General features: G+C 50.0%; 1 protein-coding gene across 1 annotated transcript; it reads left to right on the top strand.

The window, feature by feature from the left end:
- Positions 1-3,150: 3,150 nt before the first annotated feature.
- On the top strand, positions 3,151-21,185 carry LOC131207578 (uncharacterized). Its single transcript, XM_058200198.1, has 7 exons — positions 3,151-3,540; positions 12,140-12,398; positions 12,515-12,827; positions 12,902-15,748; positions 18,805-19,084; positions 19,808-19,928; positions 20,650-21,185. Exons 1-7 carry the CDS (start codon positions 3,151-3,153, stop codon positions 21,183-21,185), a joined length of 4,746 nt encoding a protein of 1,581 aa, XP_058056181.1.
- Positions 21,186-24,516: the final 3,331 nt, after the last annotated feature.

Below are 24,516 nucleotides of genomic sequence, written 5' to 3'. Positions count from 1 at the left end.
GGCCGGAGTTGGAGGAGTCTGGTTTCCAGCCGCGTATCCGGTGGCGATACGAGCGCTGACCTGCTCGGCTCGCCAGTTGCGCATAATGAACTGGTTCCGTTTCTGGTGCTTCGTGCTAACCTTCGCACATGGGCCGCCCCGTGTTCGAAGCCCACGCAGTCTGGTCTGGCGGCCGAACGCGATGCAGATTACTGTTGCACAACACCACCTTCGAATATAGGTTAATTGCTGGTACACAGGTTTACTTTCGGCGTTCTCGCCTGGCACCTGCCGGCCTGATACTCGGTCCTAGGCCACCGCGAGCCCCGGTTTCCTAAATCCCCGTAGCCTTGACTGCTTTTCTTAATCAGTGCTTCGTTGATGGTCGTAGGATCAATATTTATGTAGCACACGCCTTCAAACAGCGCCACCATCTAATCCACTCCGAGGCGAATGAAGGACGACCGAAGGCGTCGAGATACTCGGCTGGCGCTCGTGCTGACGCACGATGTGGAGCACTGAAAGTGTAACAACATTTCAAAGCGGCCAAGAGTGGCGATCACGACTGGATGTGCGCTGGGCTGGGCGCTGTCATCGGCCCGAATTCGCGGCATGGCGGCCTGCGAATCCAGCCAACCCTTCCGGGTGGTGCTCGAAGGGCCCGATGGTAAAGATAGAGAAGCGTAGGGCGCATAATCTGATCGCCGTCGATAATGATGATAAATTAAACTCGCAGTTAATCGACCGAACAACTTGCGGTGGCAAGCGGTTTCTCGCCGAGTGCTGCTGTGTCAGTGCCACCAAAGGTGGTGCCTAAGTGCATGACCCACAAAGTTTAGTGTAAAGCGATGGGACGGGTTTGACCCGAGCAACAAATTAATGAAGGTAGCAGCTTCTTCAGATCATGATTTTTGGATCGTTCGCTTTTAATTATGGACACCGTTTGGAATCTGAACGACCATAGATGAGCGAAGGTGTTGTGCCAAAGTAACTCCGTGACAATTTGTTTTATACTGAGGCCAAATACTATTAGGTCTAGAACTTAATTCGTGGCGTTTTACAATAGATGGCATTACTCATATAACTAATTACATATAACAAATATTTCTTTTTATGAAATTTTTATACATTTTTATTACGCATCTAACTCAGTACAGTTTTTTTGTTGAAGTGTAAACAACACCTTTTTCTATCATTTGAACATTATTAACTTATCATTTCATGTTTTGTTTCTGGTAAAGTGTTTTCGCGAGGATTACTTTAATAAGACGAAAAGTGATACCAAAAGTCATCATATTTTTATGGATGTTTATGGTGAACTTGAAAACAAAAGTTTAAAAGTAGTGATTTTGGCTTTCAAACCAAGAGTGACCTGAAAAATCAAAAAAGGTTGATGATGAAGAATTGGTAGCAATGCTCGATCGGAATGCAGGTCAGATGCAAAAAGAACTTACACAAATATTAGGAGTTGACTACAAAACAGTTTCCTATCGCCTGATTGCCATGTGAATGATTAGAAAAATGTTTTATGGGTTTTACAAGAATTGAAAAAAAGAGACATTGCAAGAAGGAAAACCATTTGTGATTTTCTGCTTCCACGGCTGAAAAGAATGGGATTCTTGTACCGAATCGTTACTGGTGATGAAAAGGGGAGTTATTAAAAGGATCCTAAACGCCAAAAGGCCTGGATACAGCCTGGTGAACCAGGTCCACCGCAACCAAAGCGAAATATTCACTGCGCAAAGGTTGTGCTGTGCATATGGTAGGATATGAAAGGTGTGGTGTAGTGTGAGCTTTTAAAACCTAATTAAATTATTGATGGATAAGGTTATCGATAATAATTGATACGTTTGAAGTGAAGCTTTGGCCATAAAACGACGAGAATGGGATAAAAAATATGATAAGCAGATTTGTCAAAATGACAACGCTCGACCCCACATCGCAAAACCTGTTAAAATCTATCCCGAAAAAATCGGATGGGAACTGTCAACCACCCCGCTGTTATCACCAGATGTTGCTTTTTCGGACTAGTATTTGTTCCGCTGCATGAGTAACGATTTGGCATCACAGGGGTTCACTTATCATGAAAGGATTAAAGAAATGGGTCTCTGATTAGATCGCCTCTAAAGACGATGAACTCTATCGACACTAAACCCGTTAATTGCTTGAAAAAATGGAGAAAGTAGTAACTAACGACGGACAATACTTTCTTTAAGGTAGTTATACGTTTTGTAGTTAGGTCACCAATGTTGAATAAAAACGGCAAAAAATAATTTCTAGACCTAATACCAGGAATTCACTTATAACCCACATTCTATATCATAACCTTTAAAATAGTCCCCACGTTATACAATACATCAATGTTTACATTTGTTCCAAGTATCGTAACGTTCCGGAAAATTGGCCTGCAATACACTCTTCGGTTCGGCTTCTATCTCAACCATTAACGGTAGATGATGTCCATGGAGCGACTTTTAAGTTTAGCAAATAGTCTGAAGTCAACTGGCTGTAAGTCAAGCGAAAACGGTTGTTGTTGAACGACACGGGTCGAAATGATCACGAAAACGTTATGATAAAAACATCACAAAGAAGTTTAATCAAGAATTGTCTCTCCACAAATTCGGTCGCACCGTTTCCCATAATATTTTGGCCACAGTAGTATAGTGGACCTCTCTAAAGTTAAGTGTGATGAGCGAAAATAATATGTTTACTATGCAAACCGTTGATCTTTTGATGACGACTTCTTCTGGACGGTGCTGAACTCGAGAAACGTGTTATATTGAAGGAACTTCTCCGATCCGTCTTCTGCCAATTCTTCCTGTAACTTGGCCGTAGGCAAAATTGGTCACAATTTCCACTAAACTGTGCGGCCTGTTTACTTATCTGCGTTTGATTAAAATGGCGCCGGAAATCGGAATTGATGGCACGGGTGGCGCAAACTTTAATCGTCTTTGCGCGCGAGATAAACAGATTTAGGAGGCTTTATTAAATTGACTACCGGGCTGGGGATCGGAGATAATTGTGTTTGTTTTATTTGTCTTCGTGCCGGTCCGGTCCAAAAAAGTGTGTTCGAAGTGTGCCCGGTGGTGGTTTGTGGTGCGGGGACGGTGGAACGGGTCGCCGACGGGCGAAACAGAAAATGAAAAGTGTCCTTACGTGCCGGGGGGATAAATGGAGCCGCGCAGTGAACCCCGGAATCGAACGTCACCTGTGAAGGTGAAGAAAAAGTCCACCAAGCACACGGTCAAGTTTAAGGATCAGAGCGACCAGGAGGTGCTGGTGGTGACGGTTGAGCCGCCGTCCCCGTCGACCGGCTCCCCGGAGCCCGCGAGCACCGTCACCTTCGCTCTGCCGCCGCTCGGTGCCCCGACCCGCGCGCCCAAACCTCCGCGCCCTCCGACCGTCGCGAAGCCCTCGAGCGAAACGCGGGCACCGCCCAGGAAGGACACCCCCAAGAAGGCACGGTCCGGCGAGCAGCGGTTGGCCGAAGGATGTACCTCGCTAATGTACGCCTGCCAACAGGGTCTTACCGGTGATATATTGAAGGAACTGCGACAAAAGGTGAGCTTTTCTGTCCCTCTTGCAGAGGGCTATTTCCAGCTGGCCACTCTTGAAGGTCCCCGCCGTCCAAGCGTATCGAATGGCGTTGGTTTCTTCCGGCCAGGTCCGCTTCGTTGGCCGGGTCTTATGAATCGTTGCTAATCCGTCGGAGCCGGCGAGAGCGGTGCCATCGGAGCGCGCTCGGCGAAATGAGTCCTGCGGCCGCGACCAAGTTCATCGTTCAGCGCAATAAGCGAAATGCTCATTGAATCACTCCCGCTCGCCGAACGATTTCCAAACAATCGCCATCATCAATCTAGATTTTCTAATCAGTTTCCTGCGAATGATCCATTTTATGTTGTTAGTCGCGGGATGTGCCGGCGCGCGTTCGGAATGGATGGCTTTATGGCGCCGACGATGACCCGCGCCAAATCCAATATTTTGCGTCGAACGCAACGAAGGCGCTCAACGAAGAAGTGCTTCCGAAGCATAAACCACACTAAGTCGACCCAGGGCCAGCACTTCAGGTTTAAAGCTGATGGCCAAGCGAATGACTTATGGTGGTCTATTTAGCGAAGTGGGCCTTTTTAGTTCCCGCTTAAACATTTTAATCTTCATGTGAAAACTTTAACGCATAGACAGCTTTTTCAACATTTTTCATACCCTTAATAGTTCGACTGCTGGCAAGCATCAACTCGAGGTAAATCATCATACGTGACGTAGCAAAGCCTAAGCGAACTTTGCATCGTATTGGAAGATTTAATAAATGGAAAAAGCAATTTTCAAAGCATGACGTACGATAGGAAATGGAATTGTACATTGTTGTTAGGACTCTGGTCCCTGTTGTGCCTGTTCGTCCTTTTTTCCCATGCCTCCAAAGTCAAACTTTTGTGAGGCATCTGTGTCACTGGCGATGGAACACGCCATTATGGTGCGTCATTGTGCGCTGTGGCCAACATGATAAGCGATACTTCCGGCGCTCTCGGGCTCTGGATTGGATATTGTTGAGTTTCGTTTCGTTTCGTTTCGTTCCCTTGTGGACTGCTGCTGCTGCTGCTGCTGCTGTCTGGCAATCAACGCACAAAAAATCGAAAGTTACCGAATGCGTGGATGGAATAACTTTTTTTAATTGGATTATGACAGACATTAATGCCGGCGAAAGCTGATGTTCTTTAAAAGTTCCGATGTGCCGCAAAGCGCGGCCGCGCTGAAATCTACGGGGGCCATGTTTTCATTGCCTCATTCCTATTTATATGGTTTCTGCAAAAATATATAAATCTTTGACGTTTGGCAAACGAAGCCGAGGCCATTTTGGGGGGCTTTATTGTTCCTTTTATTAGAAGCGCGAGGCTACGCTGCGATGGAATGCTAATGTTTGCCACACTGACTGGAGCAGCAGCCAAAAGTTTCCGGGAACTTGCCGGCTCTTTGAACATTTGCGATATCTATTCGGCCGTGTGTATGTGTCAACAAATCGAAAGATTACAGCAAACATCGTTTACCGTTTTGCTTCCGGTGCTTGTTGCTGTTTATAGAGAGCTTCTTATCCGCAACAACATCGCCATTGTAGGGCGATGCAAAAGTCGATAGTCGCTGCCGGAATGCGCCCGTTATCGTCCGCACGATCCCTGCCATCCCTGGCCCCATCGTGCCCATAATCGTGAGCATCATCGTCGTTGCATCTTTGCATCGCCCCTATCGTCCGGGCATCCGGGCATCAGCCAGGCCAAGTGTACCGGAACCGGGACGCGCTGCGATACAATCTCCAGCGGAACGCCAGGATGCCAGTGAGTGAAGTGCCGAGCGCCGTCGGATATCGTGGCGCAACGGTATCGATAATCTTTCACTTGCATGGCCCCATTTACTTGCGCAGTTCCAGAGAGGAGCTTTTCAGGGCCAGAAGTGACTTCGTGCTGAATGGCACTCAGGACGAGACCGGCGCACCGCGAGTAGTAGTGGGGTTTTCGGGGGTTACAAATGCGATACGATTGCAGCCCACTTTGAGCGAATGTCGAACCCTGTGCATGTGGTGTGCATCTGGACGGGCTTTTTTCAATTTACATCGGTATGTGCACGGTGCATCGTGACTTCTGGTGCACAAACAGTGCAGCGACAGGAAACATTGGAATAAATAAGTAGTTTAAGCGTACACGGTCTGGAGCCGGTCTTGGCGCCAATTTTAATGGGCTTTAAAGCGAATCACGGATTATGCGGCGGATCATGGGTACGATAAACGGAGAGTGACATTTGAGACCGCGTGAACGGTTCATGTGAAGAGAATGGTTCAGTTTGCCAAGCAAAATGTGGTTTGGCGAAGGATTCTTTTTACCAGGTCTAAAATTAGAAAAGATTGTGTAAATAGAAGGCTCTAGCTGTCAATTTAGTCCTCCTTATTATGCTTTTTCGGCAACATTACTATGTTTTGACATCAGGCAAATTATTTCATATAAAAAATAAATTTAGTTTGCGAATTATTTTTAAAGAGGTCGACTTTTATGCCTGAAAATGGCGTTCGGCGGAGATCATTTTTTTCTGTTAGCTGTTAAAGAAAACTGCTACAAAATCGCCTCAAATGCTTGTCGAACAGGTTTTTGGAAGATCACAGTGCTTTAAGTGGTTTAAAATATTCAAACATGGCAATTTTGATTTCACAAACAAAAACCGTTGGAGGACTCCAAAAAAGCTCAAGGATACTGAATTACAAGTACTTTTGGACGAAAATGGCACGCAAACGCAACAACAATTCGTGGATCAGCTAAATGTGATTAATACATCAATACGCCCATACGTTCGAAGGTCCTGAGAAAGATTCAAAAGATTAGAAAATGAACTGAAAGACAGCAGGAAAACTGAAAAACACAATGAGAAATTCTACTCGCAAGGCACAAAAGAAAATATTTTTTCTATCGGATGATGATTGGCGATGAGTAATGGATTTATTCTTAAATCCTAAAACTCCCAATCTCAAATAGAGAAAAATCGTGGGTCAATCGTTCTGGACAACCATGAACTTCATCAAGATCGATTTGCCAAAATAACTATGACGTGTGTCTGATAAGACCTGAAAGGTGTGTGTACCACAAGCTCCTAAGAGCTGGTTAAAACGTTAATTCAGATCGCTATCGACGGCAAAAGATCAATTTAAGCCATGCATTGATCAAAAAACGACCAGAATGGCCCACATACAAAGTAAAACTGTTTCAAGATACACTCAAAGTACTTGACTGCGAGCTGCTATTCAATCTACAGTATTTACCAAACTAGGCCCCTTTCGATTATCATTCATTTTCAACGATGGGACACCCATCGGCTTAGCAGCACTTCGATTCCTACGAGGAAGTCGAAAATTGGGTCACCAATTGGGTTGCTTCATAACCCGAACAAATCTTCCGGGAAACAAACTCATAGAACAAATTCACTTTCCCCAAAAATCTATGGCATAAGCTTACGTTGGTTGCCAAATTTATGGACTTATGAACCACTCAGATTAAACGAAATCCGTCGAATTTTACTGCACTTTAATGAGCCCATCGAATACGGCAACGACATCGTATCAATTATGTAGCCCAAGCTTTGTTTGTATTTCGACTAAAATAGAGCCCGGTTTTCTCGTTTGAACTGCGACCATAAATTAACTCAGGTGAGGGTACGGTTTTGGTGAAGCCGTGTCTCAAATCACAAACGGCGTGTGTATCGGCACTGCCCGAAGGCAATTTCTCATGGGGCGCACACGGAACATCTCCCGCCGGGCTAAGGCAAACAAAATCCTTTTTTACGATACCCACATGAGACAGACTGTGCAAACCAAGCCAAGCCTACCGGCTGAAGCTGCAAATGTATCGCAGAAGATACATACGAATTGATGCGACCTCAAAAACTCCTACACGTGTACCGAGCCGGCCCAGCTTGCACCGTGCCGCCCGGTGAAATAGCACCGGGAACCCATTAAGGCAATTGGTTTAGGAGCTTGACAAAACAGTCCTTGTTTTGGGCCGGTTTTACTTCGACCAACCGAGTCGGTGCGGGTCCCGGGGTGCATAGACTTCGATAAGGATAAGGTTGCGTTAGGGAAAGTGAAAAAGCACATAATGTACACGGTCCTTACCCGGGGGGGAGTACACATGTTTACCGATGTCTCTGAAGTGGACTCACGAAACGGACCACTCCGACTGTGTGTTTGGTCAGGGAGATGCTCCGATGCTCACCCAAATTTGGCACAACGTTCATTTAATCTGCACGCATCGCACGGCAGCCCACGGACGGATGGGCCGAAGTGGCATTGAACGGGATGTCACCGAAGTTTCAGTGCCGGAAATGGTCACCATGGGCAAGTTTCCTTCTTTTTATTTCTTCTGGAGGTTGAACAAGCCCAAGACCTGGCTGTCTGGACGCTGCGAAGGCAGGATTGAACGATTGACCATACGTTAGGGGCCGAGTACCAATTGGTTAGTCTGACCACTGCTTTAACTCCTGCGGGCTTGTGGTCGGATCGTTTCGGGCAAGTTTTGCCGACGGACAAAAACACCCACACGCATGGCCACACGTGGTGTAGGCCCTTGGGCTACATCGGTTCCCGTGTCGGTTCGGGAAGACATTGATGGGATTTTATCTATTTTCGGCTTTCAAGCAGTGGGCAGGTTCGGTTTCTTGGGCAGTGGCCGTGGCCGGGCAAAGAATTTTCAATTTTCTTTTTCATTCAAGCGTTAAGGGGATGAAGTTGTGGGCCCAGTGTGGGGCTCCTTTCGGGAAGTCGGTGTGAGATACTTCGTCTTTCTCTCGCAGTTTAATTTTTGCGAAGAATTCGTTTTGTGTCCTGCTGGGCTATCCCAGTCCCAGTTTTAATTGATGCGAAAGCTGGCCTACCTTCAGCGAACGCAACTGAAAGGTTCCTGCTAATCTGTACCTGTCGTTGTAGAAGCTTTAAGAGAGTACACTTGTCCGCGAGTTTGCCACATGGCAGATATAGATTTGGGACCGGGCCGGGACCGAGCCGTACCAAGCACCAACGGCATGGAATGAAATCCCATTTATCTCTGGAGAAATCGTCTATGTCCACTACCACGCGACTCTTTTCCGTAGGCTGGCCCTGCAGGTTTACTCGGGGAAATGGTAGAAGATTTATTTATTGCCGGCAGGAAGTGAAGGACAAACCTGGGCCGGTTGGAGTCAAAGCAGTAAGACGTTGCTATGGGCCCGGCTGGTCGCTTGTTGCGTACACGGTAACACGTCCGTGACACATGGCCTTCGCCATCAAACCGAACGTGGCCGGAGGGTCGAAGACGTATTGAGTTATAGGCTGTCCAGCATAATCGGTCTCTTGTTGATGGTAAACAAGGATGAATGGGCGAGTTGACAAGCCAATTCCCATTGAGCCGGGCGGGGACTCCGGTTACTTACAGCACCTTACTCAATGAAGTCGCCGCGCTCCTTGGAGGGATCCTCATTTGGTGGGTGAAACTTTTTCTGGCGCTGGCAGAGTTCCGCAAACAGTTTTCCTATTGTAAACCAACAACCGTCCTGGCGTGTCCGGATAAGTCCCGTTTGATGTCACGCAATTCAGCGAGAAGATGGATTTGCTGAACCCCTTTTGTGGGCCATCCGGAATCAATCGCGCCGGATTGATCGTGCGGCAATCTGGTACCCTGAATGGCACTTTTATATTCGTTTGGTCCATAAGTGGAAGCATCACGAGCATCATTTCAAACCCATTACATAACGTCACAGAGGTCCCGGTTTTCGAACGGCGAATCGCAGCTAAGCAGTTACGTGACACTGCATCCGCTCTTGACGTACGCACTAAAGGAACCGGCCCGGCACGAGTGATTGACTGCATTCCGGCCAATTGCTTTACATACATTTTTCATAAATACCCACGTAGATGGGTGCTCAACATCGACGAATACCGACGTCCGTCCATGGCAGATGCTTCCAGCCCATCGGCCCGAGCGCAGCGGGTCGTCCCGGTGCTGACGGTGGATCCATCCCCGGAGCTGCTGGATCCATCCGCATGTTGCCGGTCCCACGGTGCAAAACCGTCGAAAACACCAATCAGCCCAATTTCGGGAAATTCGATTGGTACGCTCGCTTTCAATCGGCTAAATGCCTGATGGCCAAAACTCAATACCCTCCGCTGGCGACGGAATCCTGAAGCGCTCGCTCGAGGACGAATCCAACCAACAAAAAAAAAAAAAGGAAACCAGGAATGCATCTGCAATCAATCGGCCGAAGGATCGGTGACATCGGCGGGTACATGCATGTCAACCCCAGGCGCCGCCATTCTCATCGCCCCCCGGGTCGTGGTCGTCGGTCGGTCGGTTGGTGGAGGTTAATAATTCACTGCAGGTTCAACCCACCGAAGCGCCACGGCGGAATGACAGCGTTTCCACGAGCACGGCGGTCCCGTTCCACTCGTCGATGGGATCGCGTTTTTGGTGGCACCGCGTGACGGTGCCACGTCACTTGAAGGTTAGGCTTTGGGCGCGACCTACGGCACGTCTACGGCCTGTGGGAGGGAACGGCCGCCCGCTAACCTTAAATCCGGTGCCTGTCTTGACAATGAATGCTATTTCGGTCTAGGTGGCCTAGGTCTGAATGGGGTTGCGCTGCGATTGAAATGTGGAAATCGAAGTCTTTGTAGTACGCGCCGTAAATTGACTCATTGATCGGAACCCAGGCGCACTCTGCACGGGGCGGTGCACGGGGCAGCGACGAGGATTGGGATAGTGACAGCAACAGTACATGGCATTTGAATGGCCCAATGTGTAAAGATGTCTACCACGAGCTACGAATGGGTCGGGTTCCGTTTTTCCCTTTGTAAATGCACCTCCAGGATCGCATCCAGAAGCACTCGAGGTACTTCCCAACTAATTAGTTCACCAGAAAACGAGAACCGATTCGGAGTAGCAGACTCACGGGTATAATGTTCGCCAGCGCCATCGACAAAGTTGGTGCTCGAGTTCGCATCTGTGCAGTAACACATGGGTTGAAAAGTCTCGAAGTTAACGCATAAAAGGCGTTAAAGTGCATGATATTCCACAACATAAATTTGGGGGTTATTGTGCTAAGAGTGGGATAATTTTTGTTTTATTTTTAAATGGATCAAACGCAATTTCGTGTTTTAATTTGGCATTGCTTCTTGATGGGAACAAATGATGGGCTTGACAAGTGTTATGAAGACTCCGCTCCAACTCCGAAACAAATAAAAAAAACGTTTGTTTGCTGACTTCAATCGACTTAACTGACTGAAAAGTGTAGTTTCGTAAGTTACCTGACATTGTAAAGATATCAAAAGAACGGGTGGGCTTTAAATTACACGATCATTTCGCTATGACAAAGCATGACCAAAAACAAGAACGTGTTGATGATTCTGAACGGTCTCATGGACTGAACATGGATCCATCACTTCACTCCGGAATCAAAACGATCGTCATCTGAGTGTATGTGACAGATTTGAGTCCTAGAGACTACTGGTTATTCGCAGACCTTATAAAAATGCTCATCAGGAAGCAATTTCGCTCCAATGAAGAGGTTATAATCGAAGGCGAAGCATACCAGGCTATTCAATAAGACTTGAGGTTCAATAAAAAATCGTAATTTTATGTTTTTAAATATACTTTATTATTCATTATCCCCTGGTCTCCCTGTACATTAATATACTTGTTCCAACAAAATTTAAATTTATTAATTTCATCCCTGAAGTAAGTAATTGGGAGGGCTTCAAAATACATTTTCACAGCTGTTATGACCTCAACATTTGTTGAAGAATGCCTTCCATGCATGATTTGTTTTAGGCTTTGCAACAGCTTGAAGTTGCTAGGGGCCAAATCTGGTGAATACTGCAAACGGGGTGCTCTTTAATGAATTTAATCCAGCTGGTCAGCTGATGTAAAAGGTTACAATAATATTTAAAATTTATTGTTTTATCAGTTTGCTCCACAATCCACAAACAAAATTGCTTTGGCATCCCAAAAAACTTGTTGCCAACAACATCGTCGATACTAAATGGCTTGTAAACAGTGAATGAAGTGACCGATTGAAATGAAACTTAACGATTAGTCGCTCTTGATGCTCTTGAAGAAGATCACTTTTCTAGGGCCCGGGACTTTTCCGCCCATGTGCTCGTTGTTTTGACGGTTCCCATTTCAAGTACGGTGCCCCGTGGCTCACCGTGGAGTCCGGTTCGTGGCTGCCCTGGGCCTCCCTCGTCGCCTGGCAACGGTTGCGTGGTAGCAAAACAGACCCCAGCGGGTCACAGTGCCGGTTCCGACACCGACTCCTGTTGGTCGACGCACGCCCCAAAAAAAGGAGGCAGTTAGCGGTTGGCGATGCCCAGTGCCCAACTGTCGGTCGGCCGGGACTCCGGCGTCCGTTTTGCGTCCGATTTGCCTGTTTGTCAGTGCGGGAAAAGTGTTGGGTGCGTTCAGAACAGAGGACAGCGGACCCGAGCGTTATTTTATTGATGAGGAATCGTTTCCAACAAGACCACGGGTGCTAGGGGGTCCGGGTTGGTCTCCGTTCAGCACGTGGCCACTTCATGTATAGCCAGAAGTACCGTACCGCAGTTTGATTGCTGGTGTGCCCGGGCCCGGTTTTAATGCGTGTTTCTCTCCCGCTGTTTCAGCCGAGCGCCGTACACCGACGGGACAGGAGCAACAAAAGTGCCTTACACTACTGCAGCAGCGCCCAGGACATTGCGGCCGCCGCCAGCGTTGCCATGGTGGCGCCCGAGCTGATCGAGGCCGCCGACGAGGACGGCTTCACGCCGCTACACCTGGCTGTGATACAGGGCAACCTGCAGCTGGTCAACCTGCTGCTGGCCAACGGGGCCGACGTCAACGCGCTCGACAACGAGGGTCACTCGGTCGTGCACTGGGCCACCGGTAAGTGCGTTGCCGAGGTGAGGTGACCCGCTGCTCGACGAGCGCGCCGTTCCCTGACAACGTTGAATCGATATCCTTGCGCGCCGTTTGTTTACGCTCGCTTCTCGCGTTCACAGTGTGCGGCGAAGGGGAGGCGCTCCGGGCCGTCCTGGCAGCCGGGGCCGACGTCTCGACACCGGACATCAACGGGGGCAGCCCCCTGCACTACGCGGCCCAGATGTGCGGGGCCAACTACGAGGGCAAGACACCGCGCGCGTCCGCGAAGCTCGCGCTGGAGATCCTTGGCACGCTGCTCACCCATCCGGACACTTCCGGCGAGGTGGAGGACAAGGACGGCCGGCAGCCGTTGCTGTGGGCCGCATCCGCCGGCTCTGCCAAGGCTGTCCTGGCGCTGATCAAGGCCGGGGCCCACGTCGAGAGTGCCGACAAGTAAGCAGTGCGGGGTCGCTCCCGAGACCCCCCATCCTTCACACTCATCCTTTTCGGTCCGCTATCCTTTCCAGGGACGGCTTGACGGCGTTGCATTGCGCGGCTTCGCGTGGCCACACCGATTGCATCGACACGCTGATCAACCTGTGCGGAGCGCACACGGATCAGATCGACTCGAACGGATGCACGGCGCTACACTACGCCGTGACGCTCGGACACGCGGACGCAACGTCGCTGTTGCTGCGGCTAGACGCGGACCCGAACCGGCAGGACCGGAAGGGCCGCACTCCGGCCCACTGTGGCTGCGCCAAGGGCCAGATGGAGACGGTCAAGATACTGCACGCCAAGCGAGGCAATCTGTGGTTGCGCAACGCGAAAGGAGATCTGCCGGTGCACGATGCGGCCTGTTCCGGGCGCCGTCAGCTCGTCCAGTGGTTGCTGCAGCTGAAACCGAAGCACATCAACACCCCGAGCAACGATGGCCGCACGTTGCTGCACATCGCAGCCGGACACGACAACGTGGACATGTGCAAGTTGCTCCTGGAGCTCGGGGCCGACGTGAATCTGCTGTACCGGCCGACTTCGAAGAGTGCCGCCCTGACGCCACTCGATTACGCGCTGGCGAAGGGCTACCGATCCACGGCCAAGTACCTGCAGGTGCAGGGAGGACTGCCGGCCAACAAGCTGCGGTTGTCGGGCCGCCAGGCGAAGATCCTGCCCGATCTGGACCGGGTCGAGCCGCTGAAGCTGACCGAGAAGGAGGAACTGATCGACCTGAAGACCTCCCGGCGGTACATCGTGTACCTGAACTCGAATTCCGAGTCGGACGGCGGGGAGGACGAGCACCGGAAGAGCCGCCACAAGCGGAAACCGGCGCACGGGGGGCGTCGGGGCAATCGGAGGACAAGCAGCTGCAGCGACACGGTGTATCTGTACCGGGAGCCAGGACCGGCGACCGGAACGGGTGACCTCGGGAGGTCGCGGAGCACCGCCGAGTTGCGCCCGGCCTCGTCCGGGTCTTCCGCCTCGTCGACGGCCAGCACGAGCGGGTCGTCGTCGGATGGCTGCTGTCGGCATGTGCGGCGCCGGAAGCACCAGTGCTACAGGAAGTGCTCCTCGAAGCGCGGTTCCCACTCCAAGCACCGGGACCGGCACCGGGAGCGTGACGGGAGGGCACCGGAACGGGAGTATGAGTTTAAGTACGCCGAGAAGAGCGGGGGCCCGGGTGGCCCCGCCCGGAAGCCGGGGGAGGGGTGTGGCAAGATTGTCCTGAAGCAAATCCACAGCGGATCCTCGGAGAATGATAATTCGCCGCCGGGCGCTGGGAACGGACCGGGTGGGGCCAAGGTGGGCGCCGGAGGGCGCAGTGCATACCTTGGCCTTCCCACCCACCAGCAGGGCGCGGGGGTGTATGATCCTTCGGGGGGTGATTTTTTAGACGAGGGCGCCTGCACCCGCACACCGCCGCGGGCCGAGTTCAACATCCGGAAGGAGGTGGACAATCGGAGCGAGAGCAAGTCGTCCGATTCCGGCTCGACGAACAAGAAGAAGAAGGTGCGTGGGGTGGGGAAGAAGCAGGCGGCAAAACCGGCGAAGGCCACGAAGAAGCCGGACTCGCCGAGCGAGGAGGAACCCCCGCAGGCCAGCGGCTCGTCGGAGGTCGTGACCGAGGCGCAGGTGCACCCGGAGCCGGCGTCGGCGTCGGCGCCAGCGCCAGTGGTTCCGGCGCCGGAACCGGAACCGATGAGCAAGTCGACGGAGGATGACGGGGCGGCCACGGATGCGACGTACACGATCGAGCAGAAAACCCGGTCCGACGTCGAGGGGCTCAGCGAGACGGACGAGCGGGGCACGAAGGCCAAGCAAGCCAAGCCGGTCACGGAAACGATCCGCGAAGAGGTAAAGGACGAGCAGGTGGCGGTGGTGGAGGTACGCCAGGATCGGTCGGCGCTGCGGTCCGCCAAGGACGGCAAAAGTCGCTCCAAGTCGGAATCGTCCGACAAGGAGGGAGTGGTGGTGGCAGCGCCCCCACCCCCACCTCCACCACCACCACCCCCACCACCTTCACCTCCTTCGGTGCCGGAGCCGGAACCTACCCCAGCACAACCAACACTGCCAGAGCCGACGCTCGTCGAAGAACCGACGCTGGAGGAGGACGCCGGGAGGGCGTTTGACAGTGAGTCGCTGATAGCGGAAGAATCCTTGCCACCGTTGGTGGACCCCGAGGAGCTGGTGGAAGCCCCATCGGCCCCGCCGGCCCCGCTGGCCCCACCGGTCCCACCGGTCCCTGTTGAGCCGCCGGAGAAGCCTGCCGAAAGTTCGCCACCGGCAGCGGTGAAGTCCAGCGAAGAAAAACCCGAGGAGAAGCCTCCAGGCCCCGAGAAGGAGGATAAGCCCACTCCAGCTCCGGCTCTGGTGGAGCCCAAAGAGCGACCGAAGCTGCGCCGCTCGGTCGAGTCCAAAATGGAGAGCGTCGAAGAGGAACAACCGCCGGTGAAGGTCGAGGATCCGGCCCCGAAGAAGCTAGAGGAACCCAGCCCGGCGCTGGACCAGGCGAAGGTAGACCAGACGCGGGGCTTTTTCGTGAACCTGGAAGACTCGGAACAGGACGACGAGAAGAAGAAGAAGAAGATCAAAAAGAAACCGCGGCTCAAGGAGGGCGCCGACGCGGAGCAGCAACAGGAACAGCAGAGCAGCAAGGATCAGGACTCGGGCTTCGAGCCGAGCCCGCAGGCCGTCCGCAGTAAGCCGACCGTGTTCGAGCGGCCGACCACGCACACGGCCACGTTGCCCCGCCGCTCCGCGTTTACGATGATCGAAGAGCGGGCCGTCAGTTCGAGGCCGGATGGCCGGAAACCGGGCGACAAGAGCGCGGTCAACATGACGACCGTCCAGCAGTCGATCCATCGCAACATCCGCAGGTAAGCCAGCCTGCGTAGTCAATGCCCGTGTGTGCGTGTGTGTGTGTGTGGCTTCCGGTAGTTCGGGCCCCCGTACGCCCTCCCCCCCGCCCCCTGGTTCCAATCCACACTCTAGAAAGCTTTCACCGCGCGCGAAACATTAGAAACCATCATATGTCCTGCATATCCATATCCAAGCTCCAGCCTGCTTCCATCAAACCCGGACCGCAATTGGGTGTGTGTGGGTGTGTGCGTGTGTGTGTGTGTGTGTGTGTGCGGTGCGTGAGTGGCTGTGTGAGTGCACCTCAAACCTTCGTCCTGCATCCACCCAATCCCGTCTCCACTTCCGTCCGTCCGTCGGAACTAGTTGCGTCGCCTCTCTGTATAACATAACTCTGAAGCCAACCCCATCACCCGTATTATTATGTTTCAGATAAGTGTAAAAGTATGACGCAATCCTTGCTAAAACTAAACAAAACAGAACTCAACAGGCACACTAACACATAGAGAGAGCGAGAGAGAGAGAGAGAGAGACAGAGAGAGCTATGAAACAGAACCAGAAAACAAACTCAAGGCACGGCCACTCAAGGCTCGAAGGCCTTGGCTCCAGAGCTGCCCATAAATGTATCGTCCTTTTAGTAACAGCACCCAGTTCTTAGTACCTCGAACACTTCCGGCGAAACCGGAAATGTCCGGACGAGCGCACACATACCATCGCAGCACATACACACTGGCCCCACGGTCCTACGGTTCCCGGGGCAGAGTCCGGAAGAATTGTGAAAAATAAAGCGTCTACTGCTCGAGAGTCCGCGGCCAGAGGACGTTGGCGTCTGTGTGTATGTGTGTGTTCGTGTGAAATCGATTAAATCGGTCCTTGCTCGGAATTACGGACACCAGGCTACCGGCAGCCGAGAACGCGACAGCATAAATCTCTGATCCCGAGATCCCGAGTTCGAGCGATGCGTGTGAACATGAAATATGCATTCGAGGGTGCGGTCACACTCTCCGTCGGGATTCCCGTCCCCTCGTACCCCGGGAGCAGTCGGGCGGAAGATGTGTTTGAACGAAACTTTCCAGCACCAGTTCCGGTTTCCGGTTTCCGGAAACAGTAGAAAGTTGACAGTATATTGTACTTCAATTAGCAGTAGCCGCCGTATTTGAGCTAGCAAAGTTTGCAGTTAACAGTCACTTCCGCAACATGCGTGTGTGTGTGTGTGTTAGATGTGTGGGAAGTTTGCGTGTGTGTGTGGGTAGGTCTCAGCTGTTCAGTAGCAAAACTACGTGCACTACGAAATCTGGAGCGAGTAGTGTAGTGAGTGATAGAAGTAGAGCGTTAGGAAGCTGGACCCTCAACAGCTCCAGTCTCGGTAACAATCACAAACACCCACCGATGAGAGATCGCGATCTAGCGAAAGCGTTACATAAAACATAATTCATGTACAACACTCCCCGGAATCCTAGGGCCACTAGGTAGTAGTGTGCGTGAAACTTAGCGAAATGATTCACCATTACACGGTAACATAGAGCGGCGGAGACATCGAGAAGGAAACGCAGAACCCTTAGAAGGCAAAAAGTAAAAGAAAATACAATTACATAAAGTAGCTCTCGATGCAAATGTAAAACATAGATTGGAGCAAACCTCCCCAACACAAGTACCTCGTCGATTAAAGGGACCGGTTAGGAGCAAACCCCTGTCCAGTCCTCTCGAACAACCCAGTTCATGCTTTTTCAAGCGATCGTTCAGAGCTTTTTGTTCGTTGTTCTTTGCTGGTACGAGGTCTGTTCAAAAAGTATCGCGAAATTTGTGTTATATTATAATTGTTTTTTATTTATTCATGAACATCTATTTTGCACCCTTCAAAGTAATCCTCATCAGAGATTTCTTCAGCTCCTCCTTCGATACAAAAGTTAATTTTAGTTTTGGGGGATTGCTTCGCACGAATTGCGCGCAACTTACGGGTAATATTCTTTTTTGGAAGTTCTATCCTTCGGCAAGAACTCATGATGCACCTCGCCCCTGTAATCGAAGAAAAGAGTAAGCAAAACCTTCAAATTCGACTGAACTTGGCGCGCTTTTTGCGGTCTCAGCTTGATTTGTCACCAGTTATGATCCTCCGGAGCAAAATTTGGGTCGTCGCGGACAGTGTCCAAAAGCTCCTTATCAATGTTAATGTGACGCAGATTTTGGTCGAAATTGAGCCATTTTGGTGTGAATTTAGCGGGGACCCGTCTCATGCCCAAATCATTGGCAAAAATCGAATGGCGATATGTTTAGCAACTCAACAACTTCTCTAACGGTGGTGCGATGATTGGCCAATACTATTGTCTTAGTTTCATCAGGTTTTTCGTCCGTCTTTTAACGTACTCAGGCGTCCAGCATACTCTTCGTTGTTGACATCTTCTTGACCTTTTGAGAACATTTTGAACCACCGATAAAAGCTACTGTTGGTCAAGCTAAACATTGAACTTTCGGAATGCGTCAGCGCACTAAATTTTGTTTTTCACACAAAATTTGACACAAATTCTTTGCCATTATTTTTTGGAATTAGTCATAAATTGAAGATGAGTCCCAACAGAATGCCGCAAAAATAGCAAAATTCAAATATACCCAATCCATGGAAATTCAACAATCGCGATACCTTTTTAACAAACCTCGTATGCTGTAACCTTCTACGTTCGCGTCTACGCATTGCGGACGTTCCAACGAAACCGAGAACCTTTCTTATGTTTATTGTGTTGTGTTCGGTTACCAATTTGGTTGCGACCGATTCTTGCATCTGCTGCTCTGCGCTCACCTTCAGCTCAGCTTCACTCATGGTCAGGCTGTTTTGCTCAACCCATTACTTACGAGCCAAGTGTTTGGCCAATCTCGTACGCCTATCAGTTAATCAGTTTGTAATCGTGCAAAAACCTCTTACCTCTACAATGCTATCGATGTTACCAAAAAAAAAAAAAAAACATAACGAACATTCAATAACTCCTGCCACCCGAATCCCGAGAGTGGCCAACAGATCGAACTAATCCACCAGCCAACCAACAACTATCAATCGCCAACACTGCCCGCTCTTAATTCCCAGATATTATATGGAAAGAAAAATTTTCCAACACTTGTTAGAACTGAAAAGCTTGCAAATTCGGTCGACGAAAGTGAACGAGTCGGTGCTGGTGAAGCGGGCCGTGGACGACTATCACCGGTCGACGATCGAGCTCGGCTACGAGACGGGCAGCACGCTGAAGCGGTACCCGTACACCGAGTACTCGTTCCGGAACTTCGAGCTCTTCCTGTACGACACGCTCAAGAGCCTGCAGAAGAAGGAGACCTACAACTTCCAGAACATCTCCGAGGTCTACGATGAGGTGAGTGGCGGTTCGAAGGTTCGGTCTCCCGCGAAGGTCCTTGGAAGGGTCGTGAGCTATCGATCTGCGCGTCCGGGGGTCATTGCCATGGGCGACAGACGACGATTTATTCGTACCAGTCCACCCAGTTCAAACACCGGCCGACGTAATTACGCCGTGCCGCGGGACGCTACGTGAGCCGCACGGCACCAATTCATCGTAAACGGTGTTAGTGGCGTCACTGGCCAGGACCAGGACGTGCCCCGCTGCGCACTACGCTAGTGGTAGTAAAGTTTATTTTTGTCCCGACCTCCGGGGACACTGCAGTCAGTAGTTGGCAGGATTGTGACTCCTGCTCATCCAGAGCAGCCCAAATCACGTCACGGACATAAATTGTCTGCGACAGTTTGTTTTTATACCGTAAGCCGTGCCTGGCCACGTGGTGTAACTTCTGATGTCTCGCCGTGGCTCAAGTGCCTGCCTCGAACAATGACACACCACCAATGGCCTATCAACCCGAGCCAGGGAGGGCTGAAGCGACGAAACAGACTAGATTGCGTGTATGATGTACTCGCAATAAAGGTGACGGTGTCAACTGTTCGTGTCACGCGTGATGTCAAGTGTTTGAAAATCCGTTGGCCTTCGAACAGGACACCAACTGTCGCCTCGCTGATTATTGTCGGGTTGACGGATGAATTGGCGCAATAACCACTCTGCACCGCTCTCTAACCACTTTCGCCGCAGGCCGAACGCAGACTCAGCCCGGATGTCAGCCGGTACGAGCGGGCCCTGAACTGTACGACCAAAACACACCGCTGTCTTCATGCGACCCACGCCTACACGGGCATCCCCTGCGCAGCCTACAGTAAGTACCTAGCAGTAGCAGTAGTAGTCTATAGGGTGATCCGTCAAGTGTTTGGATTTTCATTCTGAAAAGTGTAAGCATTTGAGTAAGAACTTTCACTTTTAAAAGGGAAAGATTGAAACTTTGAAAATTGGGAAATATAGGATGGCCCATTAAGAACCTTTTATCATTTGATTTTGAAAAAAAAAATGGCCTAATATTTTTCGATGCTTGAACTAGTATCTGAAAGGTTTATTTATTCCATTGACATATCAAACACAATTTAGGTTGCAGAAAATTGGGAAACATGAAAACTTATTTCCAAAGTGGTAGTTCTTCAACTCAAACGATTTTTTATTCGAAAAACTCGTTTTATTGTGAAAAAGAGAGTCTTTAATGATCCACCCTGTATTAATAAAATTTTTGTTCCCAAAGTGTTGATTCTTCAACTCCAGCTGTACGAAATTCTAAAAGCACATTTTATTTAAGCTCATTTCCACCTTGGTGGCCAAAAATGGGCAAAATTGTTGTATTTGGGGCACAGAAAACCCTGTTTGTCGTGCAAGAGAACCCAACGACATTTTGTACCCCATCTTCAGAATCCAAACAGTAGACGGACCACCCTATACTAGTAGTCCTTTCACGGGGGGCCACTTCCGCCACCCTGGTACTGTCTGCCCCGATCGTGATCTAATATGGTGACCTCTGTCCTCTCGTCTGCGCTTCTCCTCGCTCCGATCAGTACCGATGATGAACCATCACACGATACCGAAGCTCGGGTTCGGGCCGTACAAATCGAGCTCGACCAGCGGGGTCGGGAGCTTCTTCCTGCCGAAAATCCTTACGCACGCCACCGACCGCAGCTGCCCCGGAGGGAAGGTGGCCCTGGAGCTGACGCACGGCAACAGTAAGCAGGTCATTTCACTGCCATCGGAGAAGCTCGATAGCAATAAGCGATACTACGTAACGTTTACCCTTAACCCCAACGCTCCCACTGACGGTGCACCTCCCTCGCCCGCAGGACCCCACGCCGGGCCCCAGCCCCACGAGCAGCAGCCCCACGAGCAGCAGCAGCCACCAGATCGTGATGCCCAAGATAACGCTCAGCCACAGCGGCAACGGCAGCAGCACCCTCCAGGCCAGCACCTTTCAGCCGCGATCCCTGCAGACCACCACCAGCAGCAGCAGCAGCCGCAACTCCGGCCACAACCTGCTGAGCCACAATCGCAGCCCAGTGCCCTTCCCGCAGTAGCTCTGGAGGGAGCGCTATCGACCTAGCGCCGCCGGTGCCGGGTGCCGAGAGAGCGAGAGACAGAGTTTCATGCTGTGGTCTCGTGGTTCTATGTTTTTATGACTGTAAATACCGATACGGGGCCGATACGCGGCCTGTGATCCACGTCCTGGGCCGTGGACACGGCCACGTGGCCAGACCCTCGGACATCTGGTCCGATTATTAAACTACATTCGAACAGAACGGAAATAAGATTTTGCAATTCATTCAAAACCTTTTCCCCGCTACCCCGGTGTGTTGTTGTTTTCTTCATCCTCAGGCCAGTGGCACTCAGTCGTCAGTGGCACTCTCATTTGTTGGTCACGCGTGGTCCACACGTGGCCATTGGAAGACCATTAGCGTCCGACGGGTGCTGGAATGCTAGTTCACACCCCATAATGAACCCCACTCTGGAGGGTTTCTTCCGTGGACCCTTTTCTCCTCTCGAGTTCGCTTGCGTGCTTCCGTCGGTGGACACTGACGGAGGTCAGGTGTGGGACCCATTTTTTCACCACGTCCTCCGGATGTACCGTGCACACATGTGTACGCCCGTGATGGATGTCCTTGACCCAAATAAGCGCCGAGCATAATTTATGCAGTTCCCCGGCATGATTACGTTCACCAACACCACCATAACCCATTAGCTGGACCGAGGTCACACATGACCCGCACTCGGGTGCTCCGACTCCGACACATTTCGGACCGTGTTGTCGGGCCGCTGAACGTTGCTTTTCGGCCCGGTGTGACCAGAAAGCCTGTCACGCTACAGTAGTGTCAGAACGACTCTAATTGCACTGTTTTGTGCAAACTAGTAGAGGGCCGACTCCCTAGCGATACTTAAATTTTCGAGAAAAAATCACCCATTCTAAAAGAGATTATAACAGTTGCGGAGCTAATTAAAACTTTTTTAACAAAGTCCAGTCCTTTTGAACCGAAAGATGAACGGACTGGATGGTCCCAAAACAAACCTCATAGCTCGAAAAAAAAAAACAGGCCATCAGCCACCAGGACATGATTGAAGTGTTGTGCTTAATGGGGATTTGAAAAAGAAAATTATTAGTACGTTTACTTTGATATACAGCAGCATTGATTAAAGCTGACCCGAATTCTCTGAATTGGCGAAGGACAGCATCGATAGCATTGACACACACTGGGCCGAGCAAGGGGGAAACGTGTACCGAATAGTATTTAAGTCCTCCTGCATGCCGCACCGCTATGGGTGGCAGGAAGGGCTAATTAGAAAACTATGACTACTGCCGAAGCTACGTAGTACTCGAATTTCATCAGCGTGGCGTCTCCATGCAAAGCAGCATTAATGAGTTTTCGGCTGAAAGACCCTTCGAATCGCTTCCACAGCTATTGCTTCGCATTGGAGGTTGTGTTGCTGCTGCTGGTGGTGTTGAAGTTTTGGCAAAGGACCTGCGCTGGATTGCCGCACGCTGTTTAGGGTGGGCTGCTGGCAACGAACGCACTACCACCTGTGATTGCTGAGTTCCTTGAAGATCGACTGGAGGCTGCTGTGGCGCTGCTGGAGCTGGGTGCAACGTGGTTGGCGAGGCAAGAGTGAGCGTTCCGAATGTTAAGGTTTTGTAAAACTGACGCAGCCAAACGGGTAGATGTTGAGATTATACACACGGTTGATATGGTGAAAACGGTAACCAGCGTTACGTAGATAAGTGGCAGTGGCGGTATTTCATAAGGAAGCGCGTTCGAAGAAACCTGTTTTTTGTTACTACGAGGTTTACAAACAGATCTCCTTTCGAAGGGTGCAGTTAGAGATAACCGGTTCGAAAGTGACAACGGATGATACGGACGCAGAACAGAACGCAACGAGAGCGTCTACTATTTTGTTTACCAATAACTGTTTAGGAAGAATATAAATATTATAGAGTGTTGTAAATAAATAGCCAATAGAAACCCCGTCGCACTCTTTCTTATCATTGCGCTGCGAAACTTTCTTATGACTCCACCTTAGGGATCACAAAGGATAATCACTTTCGGTGCGTTGCACAATGGAGCTTCCACAGCGTGAAATGTACAGCATCTGCCTGACGTGTCTGAGGGATGATTGCAACATCAGCAGGAAGTAGCTGTAAAAGAAAGAAACGCCAGTAAGCAGTAAGCAAACTACCACTGTTGCACATAGTGCCCCGAACTACGCCAAACGCCAGGAGCGAAAGAAACTGGCTACGAAGTTAACGTTAATCTGCATATCAGCTCAGAAATTTACAACGTTCGAGAAGAATCGCTAACCAGCTGCAGTTGCGGATGTGGTAGCGTGGGTTCAGAGCAAAGTTGGTTCCACAACCATTGTGATTAATAACCGTTTCATATTAACAATCATGTTTAACCTTTTCGGATTCAATTTTTTTTGCCATTCCACAGCGATTGTTTTTAAAATCGACCTTTCCTTTATTACGAAAAGTTTAGTTATCGTCGCTTATGAGTTTTGTAATTTAGAGGTTGGTTTAAAAATGCAGCTGCCTTTGACGACTTGGAACCATTTGGTTTGTCGTATTCTTAATGGAGACTTTTAAAATAGTGACATTTTAATGCGTCTACTAATCAGATACTGCAGCATTTAAGTTTATAGTATAACTATCTGTTCGCACCGTGCGTCGTCAAGCCCCATTTCATTCTGATTTATCGATTATCCAGCATTTCAGAGGATCGGACTTCCTGCTGACGTATCCGATCGCCAGCTGAATGTATAAAGTGGGGAGTGGTTTTAAACATTCACCAGCACATTTCCTCGTCCCAAAACCTCCCACCTGGCAGAATTTAGTTCGATTTGTTCGAAAACAACTCGAATTATAGTGAATTTTATTTTACTATCCGAAAAATTCGAAGTTGGATTTTCTTTCGTGCGTTGCTACGAATCTTACCTTACGTTTCTCCGCCATTTCTTTGGTGGCTCATTGTTGTCCAATTCCAGTATTAAAGTATCCCATGTCCGTCTATGTCATCTCGACTAATCATGACTGTTACAAATTGTTTAAATAATAATGGTTAGTATTGATTGTATTATTCGACTTTAATTAGATGGCAAGAAAACAATAACAAAAACAAGTCGATCAAAAATCGAACGATCGATCGAAACATCGATTTTTTAAACTTATAATATTTATTGTAAACATTTAGTTACTTCATACAATTCGTGTTAACGGTGCGCTACATGAATCAACTGCATTATAACTTACCGTGGTATGAAAACTCGCTAAATGATGTAGCTAAAGGTTTCGAAGCCCTGGAAATAACCGAGTCCAACAATGAAAACGACCAAATGCGCCCAGCTAGCACCAAAGTTGGCAAAGGTCCCTGTGACATAGACTGCGCGGC

Source organism: Anopheles bellator, chromosome 2, assembly GCF_943735745.2.
Source record: "Anopheles bellator chromosome 2, idAnoBellAS_SP24_06.2, whole genome shotgun sequence".
NCBI classification, from domain to species: domain Eukaryota; kingdom Metazoa; phylum Arthropoda; class Insecta; order Diptera; family Culicidae; genus Anopheles; species Anopheles bellator.
Note: the sequence above shows the minus strand (reverse complement) of the source record. Positions and strands in the feature narration are given on the sequence as shown.